This window comes from Periplaneta americana, chromosome 12 (genome assembly GCF_040183065.1).
Source record: "Periplaneta americana isolate PAMFEO1 chromosome 12, P.americana_PAMFEO1_priV1, whole genome shotgun sequence".
Classification (NCBI taxonomy): domain Eukaryota; kingdom Metazoa; phylum Arthropoda; class Insecta; order Blattodea; family Blattidae; genus Periplaneta; species Periplaneta americana.
Genome location: NC_091128.1, coordinates 94,852,361 through 94,871,859, shown reverse-complemented (window position 1 = coordinate 94,871,859; position 19,499 = coordinate 94,852,361). Strand labels below are relative to the sequence as shown.

The following is a 19,499-nucleotide window of genomic DNA, read 5'->3' as shown; positions in this document are numbered from 1 at the left end:
TTTTATGCATGATCTTAAGAAAAACTTTAAAAAAATTCAATAACAAGCAAGAAAGTAAATGGAATAGCTCCAATACGAGCATTAGCAACCAACCAACCATAATTTTTTTATTTTAAACCACAAATGATAACAAAAAAAGAAATAAACGATTCCATTACTCAATTATTCAGCTATACATGTTGAGCATGGAACTAGAAAAAATCTTCATTCATTGATGCGTAATCTGATTTATTCGTAAGATATGCATTTTTATATTTAATTTTTTTATGGGCCAAATTTACGAACCAAAAGATCTGAAAATTCCAACACCATATGATCTCAATGAAAGGAATTAGTGATTAAAATTTCATTGAAATCAGATAAAAATTGTGGAAATTTTTAAAACTCAGTAGCTCGTACCCTTGAAGATAATCATTACTATGACAAAATGAGTAAAATAGAATAAAACCAGTTAAGCAATAAAATTACATTTGAAAACGAAATCAAAGTAAATTAGTTTCCTACATTCGTTTATGAATTATATATATATATATATATATATATAAGAAAACAATAAAAAAAGTATTGAATCTATAGATCACTTCACTGTGTTGTACATTACCTATGGTACACCATGGAAGGTTGAACTATGTTTTTTTATTTATTTTACTTGGTTATTTAATGACTTTGTATCAAGTATGAGGTTATTTAGCATCGATGGGATTGATGATAGCGAAGTGTGGCCGAGAATTCGGTATAGATTACCTTATGGTTGGGGAAAACCTCGGAAAAAACCTGACCAGGTAATCAGCCCAAGCGGGAATCGAACCCGTGTCCGAATGCAACTCCGAATCGACAGGCAAGCACCTTAGCTGACTGAGCTACGCCGGTGGCTTGAACTATGTTGTAGATGATGATGATAATGACGATGATGATTAATGTGGTCTTTGTGAATTACTATCAGGAGAAATGGGAGTGGAGCACTCAAAACTTTGTACAAAACAATATCTTTGTTCACTAAAAATTCTATATGAAGCTAGATATCCATCGTGGAAAACAGAGATTCTAGCCATTGAGCTAACAGTGTGCTGTTCTAATTAATGTATTCATTGCTTGTCTTACTTGTATTGTAATCTTTTCAGGTAACCTGCGTGCTCATATAGTAAGAGTTCATACTATTCCCAGTTCAGGAGAGCAGGTGTATAAGTGCATGGAATGCCCGTGTGTTTTCAAGAAATTAGGTAGTCTTAATGCACATATGAGCCGAATGCATTGTGGGGAATGTTCACAACAAAAGGTATGTTAATTTTATTTGCACGAACTGCATGTTGCCTACTCAGCTAATTTTATATTTGTAGTTAAGATAAAGCAAAGAGACTATTCTGTTAACATAAGCTTTGTTATTATAAGTGTGTGCTGTACTATAAGCAGTAACATGAACTGTTGCCAGGAAGTCAAAAGGAGGATAGTAATGGCAAAGAAATCTTTTAATAGAAAAAGTAGCATTTTCTGTGGACCTCTGGAAAAAGAACTAAGGAAGAGACTAATGAAGTGCTTTGTGTGGAGTCTGGCATTGTATGGAGCAGAAACTTTGACATTATATCCGAGTGAAGAGAGACTACTAGAAGCATTTGAAATATGATTATGGAGAAAACGTAGCATGTGAACTGGACACACAGAATGAGAAAGGAAGCTGTGCTAGAAAGAGTAGGCGAAGAAAGAATAATGCTGAAAGTGATCAGGAAGAGAAAAATAAATTGGCTGTCCACTGCCTAAATAGAAACTGCCTATTGGTGAATGGAAGAAAAGTTCGAGGCAGAAGAAGATATCAGATGATAGACATCATTAAAATACATGGATCATATGTGAAGACTAACAAGCAAACATTCTGATGGGGGCAGATAAAAAAGTTAATTTTTTTTTCTTCCACCATGTTAATAATGTCAAAAGAAGTGCTTATACAAATTTTGGCCACTCGACCGCAATTACGAGGCTGTCCACAAAGTGATATTCCCTGGGGTCGTGTATAGGAAAAAGCACAATTGCATGGAAATAATTTATTGAAACAGATACAGCAATTGTTGTGCTATTTGTCAACATATCCCCCACTGGAATTGAGACATTTGTCATACCATAGGATAAATTTTTGTGTCGTAGAAGTCAGCCGCCTCAGATCGGAACCAGCGTTTGACTGCATCTGCACCTCTCTCTGTCGATCCCATGATGAGAAATGTCTCAGTTGCGATGAAAAATATGTTGAAAAATAGCTCAACAATTGCTGTGTCTGTTCGAATAAATTTGTCCAATGAAAGTGTGTTTTTTTCTGTTAACGGTCCCTGGTGAACTTATTTTTTTACGGCCCTCGTAATTGTTTTCGAGTGGCCAAAATTTGTATAAACACTTCTTTTGACATTATTAACATGGTGGAAGAAAACAATTTAACTTTTTATCTGCCCCCATCAGAATGTTTGCTTGTAGAGGAATGCGGAAAATAGGAGAAATTGGAGAATGCTTAGTTTGCAGTGAAAGACCTCTTTGGGCAGATCACTATCAATGAATGAATATTATTTTTAGTTAACCATTCATAATTCATGCAGGAGCTTCAATGAGACAGCAATTAGATAAAAAATTAGATATAATTGAAACTCTCGTTTATTATTTTGTAATATGAAATGTGACCTAAGGTCTTTATGTTTAACTCAAAAGTTATGTTCTCTCGGCATAGTAATTAAAATATTGTAACAACACAACAAAGAGAGTGGTTTATAAGAAACATTTTTAGTTTTCTATGTAGCATTGTCATCGTAATCATCCTCATTGTCTTTCTTCCATTTACCACCACCACTAGTATACCCGTACTAACACCATCATCATTACATCCATTATCTGTCACGAATTACTCCCCATTTAGTAGTCTTTTCTAAGATCTACATTTTCTCATGTAACATTTCGGTTTATACTATACTACAGTATTATTATTTTAAAGACTGTCTAATCTGACTTGGAATTTTTTTCTTTGTTTTGATTTTCCAAGTTTCTCCAGGCAAATGCTGGGATAGTAACAATTACAAAGGACCATGACCCAATCCTATAACCCTTAATCATCACACTTCATATGTCATCAACCATAATCTGTGACAGACTAGCCACCTGTATACCACAATAAATGGCCAGAGACACTGCCCTCTATCAAGTGACAAAGAGGTAGTTGTGTGAAAAATGTTCAGTTTTTATTCATTCTTGTAATATTTATGTTAAATTAATTTTGTAGTTTTAGATTTGTCAATAACTGGTTTCAGCTTTAAATTCTTTGAAAAAATTCGCGATTTCTCTTATGGTCCGAAAGTGTGCATTGTACTCATTTTCTGAACTGTAATTTTATTTGTTTTTAGTCTGCTTTTATATTTATGTTTGATAGTCAAAACTTTATTACCATACAGCAGATTAGGAAGGACTGGCATATTGTTTACTCTTTTTCTGTTAGATTTTGAATCAAATTGGGTCTCAAAATGCTGTTCAGTATTCTTAAGATTTTTATTAGTTTTGTAATTCTTTTGTAAACACCTTTTTGTGACCACATGGTATATTTCAGCTCAGATACTTACAATTATTGCTACAGTTCCTAAGATTTCCTGTTTAAGTATAATTTTTTTATTGTTTTCTTAAATATATAAATCATAAACGAATGTAGGAAAGTGATTTACCTTGATTTCGTTTTCAAATGTCATTTTACTGCTTAATTGGTTTTATACTATTTTATTCATTTTGTCATAGTAATGATTATCTTCAAGGATATGAGCTACTGAGTTTTAAAAATTTCCACAATTTTTATCTGATTTTAGTGAAATTTTAATCACTAATTCCTTTCATTAAGATTATATGGTGTTGGAATTTTCAAATTTTTTGGTTTGTAAATTTGACCCATAAAAAATAAAATAGAAAAATGCATGTCTTACGAATAAATCAGATTACATATCAATGAATGAAGATTTTTTTTTTTTCTAGTTTCATGGCTTAACATGTAGCTGAATAATTGAGCAATGGAATTGTATATTTGTTTTTTGTTATCATTTGTGGTTTGGAATAAAAAAAAATATGGTTGTTTGGTTGGTTGCTAATACTTGGCATATTGGAGTTCTTGCATTTGCCTTCTTGCTTGTTGTTGAATTTAAAATTTTTTTTTCGTAAGGTCATACATAAAAATTCAGGGGCTTACGCAAGGAGGAGTTACCGGGTTTGAACCTCTCCGCTCTTAAACTTAAAAAAAAAATGGCCTATTTAGATTTTAATATTTTTTTATCCATAATCGTTTTCCTTTCTCGAATTTTTCACTGTCAGGGTAACAAAATCTACATCGACATAAGGCATAGTCCTCCTATCCCTCCTTCAGTAAAATCCCTGTGCTTAGTGCTCCAGCACGTTCGAATTATAATAATGCTATCTTTATTACAGAGAGACCTATCTTCTAGTACCGAAGTTGTAATAAAATGAAGCTGACACAGTATGAAATTTAACTTGTTGTGAAACATATTGAAAAGGTTGGTTTGACACTTCTGCAGTGCAGATGTTAAATATGGTGCATTGTCGATTTTAAACGCATTTAAGAGCGGTATTCATCTATTTGTTAGTTTGAGTTCTGACTTTATTGTAAAATGTTTGTTTAATGTTCTGTGCATTTGACATTTCATTTTTTTAATATAAATATATAACATATAATAATGTTAATAAATATACCGTAACATACGAGTAATAATAATAATAATAATAATAATAATAATAAACATTTAAAATACCAATAATGCAAATTGTAAACAATTTTGATATTGACCACCTCTCCTTCGACAGAATTTTGCATATGCCACTGTAAAAATTATATTGGCTGTATTTTTCAAGTGACATAAAACATACAAATTTCCATGTTTAAAATGTGTGATAAAAATGTTTTTGCATTATCTTACTTAATTTTTTGGCGATATTGATTTTCTAGATTGAAAAATAAAAAAAACATATATATATATATATATATATATATATCCAGGAAGCTGCATTTAAAGGTAACTAACTACTTGACAAGATTAGCTTATGTCCTTTCAAAAGAATTAATATTTAGGTCACCTACAATTCGAATAATGAAATGAAACTTTACATAAATACTTCTATAGAAAAAAGTGGGAAGATTGGAAAATGGTAAAAATTGAAATGTTTCACTAGAACTCAGTAGTGCATACCCTTAATCTCTTAGTTTAACTCAAAACGTTCTGAATAGTTAATTTTAAGAACTTACATATCAGACTTTATACATAGAACAAGCATAATTATTTGACACCATATTTACACTATGTACTTTGGTCTTTTAAGGTTGAGCCTGACACAAGTGACACATCACATATAATGAATGTTCGAGCTGTATTGTCACAGTTGGCAGAACTAGAAGCAGATGTAGCAGGAGACAAAAATAAAACATCTGATCAGCCAAGTGATTCAGATATCCTACAACAGGCACTAGTCAATAGTGGTCTCTCAGGGAAAGATAATCCTGCTCCTACAGGTAAACTCAACAAATTTGAAACAACTTCGTAGTCCTATAATTTTCATTTGAATAAGTCTTTTTTCAGTAAAATGCGTCAAATATGTATTATGACAACTAAGTGGATCAAATTGTCACTTCTATTTATTTATTTTATTTTAGTAGGTTATTTTACGATGCTTTATCAACATCTAAGGCTATTTAGCATCTGAATGTGATGAAGGTGATAATGCCGGTGAAATGAGTCCGGGGTCCAGCACCGAAAGTTACCCAGCATTTGCTCATATTGGATTGAGGGAAAACCCCGGAAAAAACCTCAACCAGGTAACTTGCCCCGATCGGGAATCGAACCCGGGCCACCTGGTTTCGCGGTCAGATGCGCTAACCGTTACTCCACAGGTGTGGACTTCTATTTATTACATCACTGATCTTAGCACAGCTACAGCAACCATTGCTGGTGTGAAATGCTTGCGAACAAAACAAAAGAATTCGATCTTGTACTGTGTTTGGCTGTCTGCAGTTGATAGTAGAAGCAAGATGGACAAATTTTGTTTATAACATTTATTGGCCGAATGTCTTAAGGCTTTTATATTCTAAAACTTTGTCTAATATAGTTGTCAGATGGTGCACATAGAAGCAAATAAGTTTGACATATTTTTTCCCCTCCTTTGGGAGGAATATACCGGGTATTTCAGACCATCCGTATCAGCCTTTTTTCTCGAAAACTATATAATACTGGTTGTTCATAAAAAAATTTTGAGAACCAAAACCTATGTAAAGAATCGATTGGTGGTAGTACCATTTCCCACAACAAACGGAAGTTGTTGTTGTTGTTGTTTTCTAATGCCAGGCATTTGAGAAATGGCAAGTTGTAGCCGATTTAAGTGAACACCATATTTTAACGTTTTGGTGGCTACTTCATTCACACACAACCCCCAGAATGTCTGGAGGACCACACCTGCTGTTGGTCGACGGGTCCATTGGACCTAGCTGGAAGATCTTGTTGATCACCAGCTTTCCCTCCTTAAGCCACTGGAGGACGATTTTAGTGCCATAGCAGGTCAGCACTAGGAACAGAAAAGTAGAAAGAGGAGGAAGGAAAGGGAAATGAACCCCTAGGCCTCGAATGCTCTAATGCCATCAGGGTCGAAGAAAGTAAGAGTTCAGTCAGAGGACTGGATAGGAAAGGGTAAAGAGGGAATTAGGTATTGATTAGAGGAAAATTATACCAAATTCAGTCATTAACTCATCAAGCTGACCAGTGCTAATGGATGAGTAGCCCCTCCCTTTAGTTCAGCTTGTAAAATTATACTTACTAACAGCTGCACCACGGGAAGGTAGGGATGGGACATTGGGTATTTGTCCAGGTTGGTTCCTTAAAGCCTTCAATGGGAAGGATTAATGGCTCTCCCCCCTGTATCCGACAGATACCCTTTTGCAGCCACAAACGGAAGTAGGTGTACCTGTAGTCAACTTTGCAATTTCAAATGAGAACATGGGTCATTGAAGGTGCCATTGGAAACTACTCTTAAAAAGAAACAACTTTTACTGAAACATTTTTTTCTAACTTTTATTGTTTACTCACAAAGCAACAAAAATGGTATTTTCTGAGAAATGTTGTATATTGTTTATGTACGTACACACTTCACACTGTTCATAGTAAGTATTCAAAATGTCGCCACCCTGTGCAAAACAATATTCTGGTCTCCTCCTAACATCCGTGATTGCACAGAGACCTTCAGCACAACTGAGAGACTTACAGGCTTCTCTAATTCTTTGTTTCATATCTTCTCTAGTTGTTGGATGCACCTGATAGAACATGTCTTTAATTTTCCCCCACAAGAAGAAGTCATTTGGAGCGAAGTCAGGAGATCAGGCAGGCCAGGCTACTAGTCCTCCTCGTCCAATGCACCATAGGGGAATAACCGGTTAATAACACACAGAGTCCTACGTGAAAAGTGAGCCAGACAGCTGCCCTGCTGAAGCTACATCGTTAACCGAAGCACAAGAGGAATATCATGAAGCAACTGGTGCAAAATGTTTTGGAAGAAGCATGCGTTCTACCATTCAAGTTCTCCTCAAAAAAGTATGGTCCTATGACTCGGTGTCCAAGGAGGTCACACCATGTGTTGAGGCTCCACATGTGCTGGTAATCCACTTCACGTAGCCAGTGTGGATTAACCGGAGACCAGTAATGGGAATTGTAGAAATTCACCTGACCATTACTTTTGAAAGTTGCCTCATCAGTCCATAGAATTCTGAGCTCGAAATCACGGTCCAATATTTGGGAACCAGTTCTAGAAATCAACACAAGTCTGGAAGTCATGTCTCCCACGTTCCTGTTGGAAATAAATATGGTATGAATGAAATTTGTTGTCTTTGAGAATTCTAAACACTGTATTATGAGGCAATCCTAAGTCACAGACAATCCTCCTTGTGGGGGAGAATTAAAAACATGATCTACCAAGTGCGTCCAACAACTAGAGAAGACATGAAGCAAAGAATTAGACAAGCCACACCATGTGTGTCTCTCAGCTGTGCTGAAGATTTCCGTGCAATCACGGATGTTAGGAGGAGATCAGAACATTGTTTTGCATAGGGTGGCGGACATTTTGAACACTTACTATGAAGAGTGTACGTAGATAAACAACATACAACATTTCTTAGAAAATACAATTTTTGTTGCTTTGTGAGTAAACAATAAAAGTTAGAAAAAAGAAAGTTTCAGTAAAAGTTGTTTCTTTTTAAAAGTAGTTTCCAATGGTACCTTCAATGACCCATGTTCTCATTTGAAATTTCGAAGTTGACCACAGATACTCCTACTTCCGGTTTGTTATGGGAAATGGTATTACCACCAATTGATTCTTTACATAGGTTTTGGTTCTCAAAATTTTTTTATGAACAACCAGTATCATATAGTTTTCGAGAAAAAAGGCTGATACGAGTAGTCTGAAACACCCGGTATAATAATATTGTTCCATGATAATTTTGCTTTTCCATAATATGAATTTTCGCTTTGGCTGTAATGCTATAATAGTGGGGGAAATCAGTAATAGTTGGAGGCTCTGTAAAGAATCTCTGTCCATGTCCAGTCGTTTTTTGTCATATTTTGTTTTAATTTATTTCAGATGTGTTTGCTTTGTTAATCTTTTCCTCTGGAACTGTTTTCAAGAAATTTGTGTTAATATATTGAGAATTGATCTAGAAAATAATCTCAAATATAATCTATAGTATATTTTAAAGAAGCATACCCTGCAGGGATGAGTATGATTCTGTGATTACTAAAATTTGTTGAATTAATTTTAGACACTATAGTCAGACTTCAAAAACTTGAACATGACTACAGAATTTGGAATTTAAAATTCTTGATAATTTCCTGACGGTAGATGTGAACTTAGCACGTGTTGTAAAGCATTTCACTTAATTTTTATGTATTTGAATACTGATTTCATTTTAATATCCAGAATGAAACTTTACAATTATTGTTTACCTACAGGGCTGAGTAATGCTTTGACGAAGCAGGAGAACAAATTGGATGAGGGAAGCCAGAATGAGAATGGAACGGTTCGTGAGCATAAAGAGAACAGTACAACTACTTATATTACACTTGCTGACAGGGGTCTGGATGGAACTGTGAGGTATATATGTCTCTTATGTCTCTATTGTGAAATATCTGTTCTGAAAGTAGATATATTTTCACCTAATTCTGCAATTGCACATGACTCTTTTGAAATATATAATTTCTTCAAATAAATATTGTGGTTCTTAAAAATTCTCGTATATTTGGCACAGAATAGCAAAGTTAGCTGTTTGAATGATAGGGCATTTAATTAATTTTAAATTCAGCATATTCCAGACAGTTGTTCTCTGTAGTAGCTGGTTACTACTCTTGTGGAACTAAGACTCAAGGTTCGTCGTTTCAAACCCAACTGAGGACAATGAATTTGTAAAAGAGGTAAAATTCTTAGCACGGCCTACTTCAGAAGGGAAGTAAATCAGAAGGTTCTGTAGCCTACATTTGCAACATGCAAAATAAATCTGATTCATGCACCATAGCTCCTTGGTCTGAGGCAGTGTTTCCCATTGTGGGCGATACTGTCTCTCAGTGGACATTTTTGTTTTTATAGGGGTTGATAAATTGTAAGAGGGAAGTGGGGTAAGGTGTTAGATATTTATAAATATTATAGGAATAATGTTGAATTTGTAATAGTAGACAACAAAGTATTCAGCAAAAGAACCTAAAATATATTCTAACATTTATGTTCTATAATTTTGAAAGTTACGTTCATAAACATTTGACGTAAGTTGTATTTTAACTTGTGTTTCATTCATGAGAATTATACACAAGAATGTATTGTTCATCTGGCAAAATATCATTTGCATGATAGCATTTTTGTGAGGAGGGAGTCATTGATAAGTGCTGTCAAATCTGAGATTTCTGATAAGTTATGAATTTATACATCTTGATTACACAACTTTTAACACTATATCACTTAGAAAAACATATTGTGTGTCTTTCACGTGTTAAACTTTATATTACCTTGTTAACATGTTTCGGTCTGCTATTGACCATCTTCAGAACTGGTTATGCTCGTCTTGGCGCCTTTTGTTTTGTTTCTTGTGGGGGTGTTTGTGTAGTGTAATGTGGAGTAAAGAGTGTGTGTGTTCTGAAATTGAGTTGTGTGTGAGAATTTCATTTGGATGTGTTTTTGTGTGTCTGTATATTTCGTATTGTTCTAGGGTGTTTAGTTTCTGGCTTTTTGGTTGGATATGTAGAATTTCCATGTCTGTGTTGATGTCTCTGTAGGGGTGGTTAGCATCAGCTGGTCGACATTGGCCTCCCATGAGCTGTCGCATCACAGATTTTAAGTAAAACTTTGTCCTTTAATGAGAATGTAAAATCTATTAACTTTTTTTTTAATACAACTTCATCAGTCATTATCCTCATGTATCATTCTTTCATTGGTGGAGTTGAATTTAATCTGACATGTGCTCACATATGGAAATTGAATTATTGTTGTTGTTGTTGTTTTCTAATGCCAGGCGTTTGACAATAAAGTCCTTTGACCTCTTGCACTCCAATATTTTTCAAAGATATTATCATGACCAGCCACTGAAGCACAGATTTTGAGGTGTTCCGAATCCATTTCTTGGTTTGAATGGAAATGGAATTTTCCACACTGCTAGATTAGCAAAGTCCAGGAGCCACTTTAAGGATCACCAATTTTCATGCTAGTGTTTCAAATGGAAGTTAATGATGTAAAATCAAATATAGCAAGTCAAATTATGTAACACTCAAAGGTTATAAACTTACTGGCAATAAAAGTAAGCATTCTGCTGCCTTTTTATCCAATATATTGACTTACCTTCCTCTCACTTTACATCAGATAGTTACTGTACCTCATGATGTAGACATGAGACTGATGATAGAACGTTTCAGAGTTCGAGACCCGTTTATTTTATCTTGTTTTTCCTTTCTTCTTTCTTTAATTTTTCTTTCTTCCGTTTTGGCATCAAATTGTGCGTTCATTATATTACTACAATTTACTTATGGACTTGTTTCTCATACATTAAAAACTTGATAGAGAGTGGTTTTTCTTCGCTCTTTAATTCAGTGCCTTACTGTTAATGATACTATCTCAACATCATCCATACCCTGTTTTTACATTCAAAGGCACGTTTCTCTGTTACAGGGTGAAGGAACATGATATTGGAACCTTCAACCACTCGACAGCCCCAGGTTTTCTCTGTTCATAGAAGTATCTGTGTTATTAGAGAGCGACTATTTTCGAATTGGCTTTACCATAAAACGAAAGTGGATGTACCATCATCTTCACTTAATAGTGATGACTGCTTATTGCTAATCAGTGAAATTTCGGTGATTTTCGATAACTGAATAATGTTGAAATAGTATCACTTTCTATACAATACTGCATTAAAGAAAGAAGCAATATCCTTTATCTTCTATCATTTGGAACATATGGGAAACAAGTTCGTGATTAAATTACAGTGATAATAATTTTAAATGTAGGATAGCATAACAAAATAAAATTAATAAGTTAATCCTGTGTGGAATCTCTTCATTATCAGTCATACAGCACTGAAGTAATATGGCTACCTGAAAGAATTGCTAAGAAGGTAGGTACAATGTCCGAACTGGAAGCAAATGTAACTTCACCTTCCAGTAGGTTGACACTCTTTGAGTGTTGCATAATTTGGCCCTGTTATACTTTGTTTTACATTGTTAACTTCTATTCTAAACAGTAGGCCTACCATGTTTCCAGTAAAATGTTGGAATTCTTAACAAGATGTACGGAAACTTATGGCTATTTAATAGCTACGAAAATATGTACATTATGAATTTAAAAGTTCGTTTATTATTCAGTTATTATTATCACTAGATTTAGTTTCAAGAAAAGACATGATGATCATGACTGTGTGTATTAAGAAATAGTGTTATGAAGTAACTTTTACGTAAAACTGAAGTCAGTGTGCTCCCTCTACGAAATAAATATTTTGCTTTTATACTATAGCCAGTTAAGGAATATAACTATTCTATTTTATGCTCTGTTATCCTTTTATTTTCATTCTCTACCATTTATGGATAGGCAGTTACCCTGTGCTGGGATTTAACAGAATAAGGTTTTTACATTGCTTGTTATTATTTATAAGTATACACATATTTATATTATACAGAGCGATCCATATAAACCATTACAGTGTTAATGACTTATAACTTTTGAACCAATAATAATAGCAAACATGTGCACTCTGTTCTGAATTACAGAGTAACTGTAGGCGATTCCTCAGAGTAAATATTGAAAATATCTTCCATCTGCATCCATACACAACTGTACGTATCACATCATATTCCGTGATGTTCTCCAAAGTGTATCCTCGTCAATGTTGCTGATTTCATTCCTAATGGAGTTCAACAAATGACAGCGGTCTATTCTTGTATATTCTGACCTTAAGGTAGCCCCACAAGAAGAAATCTGGGGAGCTTAGATCAGGTGATCTGGGGGACCACATATTTTTTGAGATTAGGTGGTCACCGAAGAAGTTGGTTGTAAATTTCATGGAATCATTAGACTATGGCATGATGTGCCATGTTGCCTTCTGTCAATTCGATGTTGTCCAGTTGCTCCACAAATGTATTGAAGATGTATCCATAAACCGCAGTGTCTACCATATCAATGTAAAAACATGAGGCCAACAATTATTCTTGTGACTGACACCGCGCACCAGACTCCAACCTTTTCAGAATGCAATTCTGCTTCGTGGATGATATTAGCAGCCCAATATCTGCTGTTTTGCATGTTGATGTAGCCTGACTTGTGGAACCTCGCCTCATCCATAAACCAAATTATGGAGAGAATATCTGGGCTTGCATTAAGAAGAGCATGAAACCATTGACAACAACGCTTAACTCTTAAATGTTTTGGCTTTTGATTTTTTTTCCCCCAGAAATATTTTAAAACCGAAGTTTTTAGTAGATCTTCTCAATTTTTAAGCTTCTTTTATTTTTGTTACATTCACAAGACATAGAGAAACATTTCTATGCATTCATTTTATGAAATATCTCATTCATTCACTTTCAAAATTTTTTTCGAAAATTTGAAAATGTTATTTTTTCTATAATTCCAGAAAAAAATATTAATAAAATAAACTAGTAGCAGTTCTTGCAAAATGAATGCATAGAGACATGCAATTACCTCATAAATACATGCAGTAAAAATTTCATCCAGATTGATTAATATTTGGCATAAAAAAAGTTGGTGTTGAATCAAGAAAAATAAACTTCCGGAAAAATGGATTTGAAAGTAAAATTAATATTTATGTAACACAATCATATCTATTAAAATTCTCTTCTGCTACATTCATCTAGTAGCTTCAGGAAGCTAATATTATAAAAAAAAAAGTTACTAGATTTGTAATCGAAAAAAAAAATTCTTTGATGAAAAATTAATTTTGACAGCTCTTTCAATGCACGCCCCATACAGCCTTAATTAAAAAAAAAAAAAAAAAACATATTTGTAATCAGAATTGAACTAAATCCATTTGGAGTGTGAAAATGTACATTCTAAAGAAGTGAAATAGCAAATAATTTTTATTTTTTGGAAAACTTCGGAGTCTCCCCTTAAACTCAATTTCAAGTTTATACTGGCTTCCAGAAGGAAATTGGAACTAATTAAAATGTTAAAGGTTTATATGGATCACTCTGTATTATAATTGCATATATTATTCTAACTTTCTTTTGTATGCAGGAGGTACATCATTCGACAACGTCGTGTGGGAACAGTTCGATGGCACCAGTGCTCTTACTGTAGTAAGGAATTCAAGAAACCTTCAGATCTCGTTAGACATATTAGAATACATACTCATGAACGTCCCTATAAGGTAATATTTTACTTCCCAACAATAAGGTAAATTGAAGTTGAAGTGTTATTCCTGCAACTGCAGATCATGCATGCAAAGGCACAACTATCACGTATATTAAGTACTCCTTTTCTTACTTTCTTAGTATGCAAAGTACGGGTAAGTATAAAGAGAAATTATATTGATACTTTTAAAAAGTCGATTTCGATATTTTCGCGAAAGTAGACTTTTCAATATCCTTTATACCGAAAAAGTAATTTTGGGTATGTCGTCTGTGTATGTAGGGTACAGAAATTTCTCCTAACTACTGGATGGATTTTGTTCATACTGTGTATCCACCAGTCAGTTCATCTGTAATAATGGAAATGAAATACAGTACATACATTTTAACTTCCACTGCTCACAGATATAGAGTGGACGTGGCAGTGCACAGAGGAGCTGCACCTATGTAAGGGAGGAAGTTAAAATATGCACTGTATAATACATTCTGTAACAAGTTTTCTTTTTTCTTTTTTTTTTTTTTCAAATTAAAAAAACACAATGGCAATTTACGCGAACACAGACGATGTTTGTTTGTTTGTTTTTTTTTTTTTAATGAACTAACAAATGACAGGTAGAGTTGGTATCAAAAATATTTCCTGAAATAAATAAATTATTATATACTCCTAATATTATTATACAGGATTATTCACGAGAAGTTACTGCTACTTATGGAGCATATTTTCGAAAACATTTTGAGCAAAAAATGTGTTATAAACATGGGTCCTATCTTTTTTCTTTATTTTAATGATAAAAGAGTATTACAAATAGAGAAGGAACTATTCAAAAGTATCATTCCTTTAAGTAGCTAGTATTCTGAAGCTAAAAATTTGTTGTGAATTCCATAGTTGCTTCATACATATATATATATATTTTTTTCGATTTTTAATTACAAAATTACATTATTCTTACATATTTATCACAACAGTTGTTACAAGTCACGCCAATATTGTAAACTCTTTGAAACTGTACATTAGGATGCAAAATTGAACTGAAAAGAATCAAGTCGCTAGAAGTGGTGCTATAAATCATCTTGTTTCTCTCTCTTTTTTTTTTTTTCCTTCTTTCTTTTGCTTTTTTTTTCGCTTACAGTCTTCATTGCACTATTTATTTACACTAAATTCTTTTCCCTGTACTTGTTCTAGCTACTTAGGGACGACATACAACGAAACAGAACGAATGTTATTACCTCAACTAGTGGTTCGCTTGTGAACCTGGTCGCTTGTCCTCTGATCGTGCCCAGTGCCTCCTTTTTGGGATTTATAAAATATCTGTGCGCCATCAAATTATTTCTGAGACTGTACATATCAGCCATAACCTCAATCAGAGGTAGATTCCACATTATAAAAAATAAATAACACTATATTGCCTATTCTACCCGCCAGGACTAAAAAAAGTGTTCACACTGGACAACTTTCTGCCCTATTATGTTTCATTTTGCACAAGTTTTACTGTATTTGGTGTGGTTTAAAACTAATATGTACGTATATAATTCTCTCTTACTGTTGTTGCAGTGCACTCATTGCTTTCGAACTTTTGCTGTCAAATCCACTCTCACTGCCCACATACGAACGCATACTGGTATCAGGGATCATGTCTGTCATATGTGCTTGAAGAAATTTTCATCTGCAAGCAGCCTCAAAGTTCATATTAGGTAAGTTATACCTCATTTACTTTTTATTATTTATTTATTTATTTATTCATTTATTTTTTAAAGAAATAATATAGCATTTTTTTCTATTCTCCATCATTGGTTATACTGCCTTATTATTCTATATTCCTAATATCAATGTTTCCTAAGTATGAATTTCGAAACTTCTATTGCTATATTTATGAGAAAATTTAGTATTGTAGTAACTTTTACAATTTTCGCATATAGCCCATTTTTCATTATGAACTAATTTGCAATGTTCTGGATCATTACTCTCATATCTTATGGTCGGATCTATGGTTTTTAAAACTAATTTCGAGTACTTAACTGTTTATCATTCATCCATATAAATGATATAAGTTTTGGAATCATTTTCACAGAAGACTACTATGTCACTAAATCTCCGGGTTCCATCATTGTTCACACTGCATAGCAATGGAATTTCTTATGTTCTAGTAGTCTTTAAGTTCATATTTAACTCTGTGGTGACGAGAATCGATTAATAACCCATTATGAGTGCAGCTGTCGATAACAGGGAAGGAGTTTCTGTTTTTGTTATGATAGATTCTTCCTCATTTTCTGTGATCCAAACCTCTTTTATTGGTTTATCCATCCATAGTATCCTGAAGCAATTAAAAAATTCATTATTATTTGTTCCTATTTTGATATTAGCTGTTTTTTTAACATGTTTATATTTATGTGTTTTAATATCACAGAACTTTTTTTCTATTTTCACCAGAATGCACACGGGCACTAAGCCTTTTGCATGTCAATACTGTGATAAGACTTTTCGTACCACTGGCCACCAAAAAACTCACATGTTATCACATGCCAAAGAAGCGAATGGAACTTCAGAAGAAAAAGCTGCAAAACGAAAAGCAGCAAAACAGAAGACTACAGATCCGCTTCTACCAGAAGTTGCACTGCAGGAACCAATCATTATTACAAGTAATGGTAGGTGATGTTTAAATAAAAATGTATAATATATACCGATATAAATCTTTTGTAGGTGAAAGTTACATTTCTTGGAAATAGTGTGGTATGTATTTGTACACATTTTGAATTCATACATCATCAATGAAACTACTATGCTTCAGGCTCATCTATTCTGTTGGGCTCGTCATGTTACTCCAAACGACATAGGCTACTATAGGTGATCCTCCAAATCACGTCAATTTGCCTTGAAGATAGGACCTATATGTAGTTACAAAGTGTTGGTTGGTTGGTTGGTTGGTTGGTTGGTTGCTAATGCATGGCTTGTTGGAGATCTTCCATATGCCATTTTACATCCCAGTAGTGTACTGGGATGCATTATACTTTCAGTGTAGATCGTTTGGTTTAAATCCAGGGGGCACCATGTAGAGGCGATCTATTTCACCCCCCAGTTCCAAAATGTTTGAGGTGGTAAATTTCAGCACACAGCAGAATACTGTGAGTCTAATTTCCTTAATTTGATTTAATTTTTTTTTTTTTTTGTTCGATATTTTATAAATGTACATTAGATATAGGGGTTTTCCAGACATTATAAGAAGTCTATAGAGATGTTTTCCACGAAACACTTGAAAACCCCTGTCTCTTTTGAATCCAAGCACCCATTCTGGGATTCCAAAGAGCAAGTGAAATGTCTAAATTCCTCTTTAAGATCAATGAATGTGTAGCATCAATAAATCCGAGAGGCTAAAATAAAATACCGTAAGTGGTTTCTATTCCACCTTTGCTCAGTCTTTCGAATACATTGAAAATCTTTTAAGTGTTTCCGTGCCTGTTTATATACATGTAAATTAGTATTTTAAATGGGTTTCAGTCGTCAATTTTGCTGTCTACTTAATTTTTTCTCTTTTTGCAGCTTCATGGTTTTTTCACCATACAAAACGATATTAACCAATAGAAGGCATAATGAAAGTTGGTATCTCTCAGTTCCACTGTTGTATAGTGCTCTGTCCCTCTCCTTTCTCTCCCTCTCCCTTTCCCCCCTTCCTGTCGTCTGTTTTGTTATGTCTCTTCTCTCCTTCCCTTCTTTTCCTCTTCTCTCTCCCCTCTCCTCCCCTCTCTCCTCTCCCCTCCCCTCCCCTCCCCTCCCCACCCCTCTACTCTCTTCTCACCTTCTCCTCTCCCATCTCTCCTCTCATCTCCTCTCCTATCCTCTCCATTCCTCTCGTCTCGCCTCTCCTCTCCTTTCGCCTTTCTTTTCTCCTTCTCCCTTCTCACTTTTTCTCTTCACTTCCATTTTTCTCTTCTCATTCCTTCCCTTTCTACCCTACCCTTCACTACTGTGCCGTATTCTTTTCTACTCAACGAGCTTCCTTATTCCCCTCTCTACTCCTGTATTTTCTATGTATCTTTTGCTCTCTCCCTTTCTCATATTTCTTCTCTATCCTCTTAACTATCCTTCCCTTTCTCTTTTCCTTATCTATTGCATCCTTTCCCTTCTCTTTCTACTTCTCTCCTTTCCTTCTATGTCTCATTCTTCTTCTTCCATTTCTCTTCTCCACTAAACTACTCAGTTGTGACGGCCTTTAAAATTAATGACATTTCACTGGTACAGTATCTTATTGTGTGCCGGTCTTTAAAATTAATGACATTTCACTGGTATAGTATCTTATTGTGTGACGGCCTTTAAAATTAATGACATTTCACTGGTACAGTATCTTATTGTGTGACGGCCCTTAAAATTAATGATATTTCACTGGTACAGTATAGTATCTTATTGTGTGATGGCCTTTAAAATTAATGACATTTCACTGGTATTGTGTGACGGCCTTTAAAATGAATGACATTTCACTGGTACAGTATCTTATTGTGTGACGGTCTTTAAAATTAATGACATTTCACTGGTACAGTATAGTATCTTATTGTGTGACGGCCTTCAAAATTAATGACATTTCACTGGTACAGTATCTTATTGTGTGACGGCCTTTAAAATTAATGACATTTCACTGGTACAGTATCTTATTGTGTGACGGTCTTTAAAATTAATGACATTTCACTGGTACAGTATCTTATTGTGTGACGGCCTTTAAAATTAATGACATTTCACTGGTACAGTATGGTACAGTATCTTATTGTGTGACGGCCTTTAAAATTCACTGGTACAGTATCTTATTGTGCCAGTAGGTTATTTATATAAACACACTGTATTACATTTTAAACTCATTTCAGGTTTTGTGCAAGCTGTCTCTCGCAACAGCACAGTATTTCTTCCTGGCAATACTGTAAGCTTAGATCGACCTTACAAGTGCAATGTGTGCAATGCAGCATTCCGTAAGTCCAGTCATCTGAAGCAACACATACGCATGCACACCGGTGAACGTCCTTACAAATGTAATATTTGTGACAGGTAAGTTTATTCAATTTTTTTTTTTTTTGGATAAACAGTATTTAGTAATCAATAATCACCATGCCCACAGAAATGAAAACAAGCTACTCAATATACAGCTGAATATAAATAGAACAAATGCGGTGTAGAAGGAGTAATTTATTACAAACAAAGAGAGATAGCAGGTAAGAAGATTCATGTCCTTCAAAATTTATAACCTATACCCATCACTTCAGTCTCATACAAAAAAGATGTTTATAATCAACAATCTCCTGAAATTATTTTAATTATTATTCATCTTGATTTTACATTTTGAACAATTTGTACCATTTAAAAATATGGTTATAATAACAATTTTTGTGTGTTAAAATGAAAACTATTATTATTATTATTATTATTATTATTATTATTATTATTATTATTATTATTATTATTATTATTATTATTATTATTACTCGTGTAATAGATGCACTTTTTTCCATATTTTTTTTATTAAAAATCCAGGATGAATATTATATGTGAAGAAACAATTTTATGGGGAAAAAATCGTAATTACCTGACATCCCACGTGATAATCGCAGCTGGTTTTGACATCGGACATTCAAGTA

General features: G+C 34.0%; 1 protein-coding gene across 5 annotated transcripts in view; it reads left to right on the top strand.

Annotated features, from left to right (window-relative positions):
- The window catches only part of LOC138710693 (zinc finger protein 236-like), a 108,428-nt gene that overhangs the window by 45,121 nt on the left and 43,808 nt on the right, over positions 1–19,499 (top strand). For all 5 annotated transcript variants that reach the window (XM_069841759.1, XM_069841756.1, XM_069841757.1 and 2 more), the window contains exons 10-16: positions 1,122–1,276; positions 5,338–5,527; positions 9,003–9,144; positions 13,774–13,906; positions 15,439–15,578; positions 16,315–16,529; positions 18,735–18,912. In XM_069841759.1, coding sequence (XP_069697860.1) covers positions 1,122–1,276; positions 5,338–5,527; positions 9,003–9,144; positions 13,774–13,906; positions 15,439–15,578; positions 16,315–16,529; positions 18,735–18,912 — 1,153 coding nt within the window. The remainder of the gene's footprint in view (positions 1–1,121; positions 1,277–5,337; positions 5,528–9,002; positions 9,145–13,773; positions 13,907–15,438; positions 15,579–16,314; positions 16,530–18,734; positions 18,913–19,499) is intronic.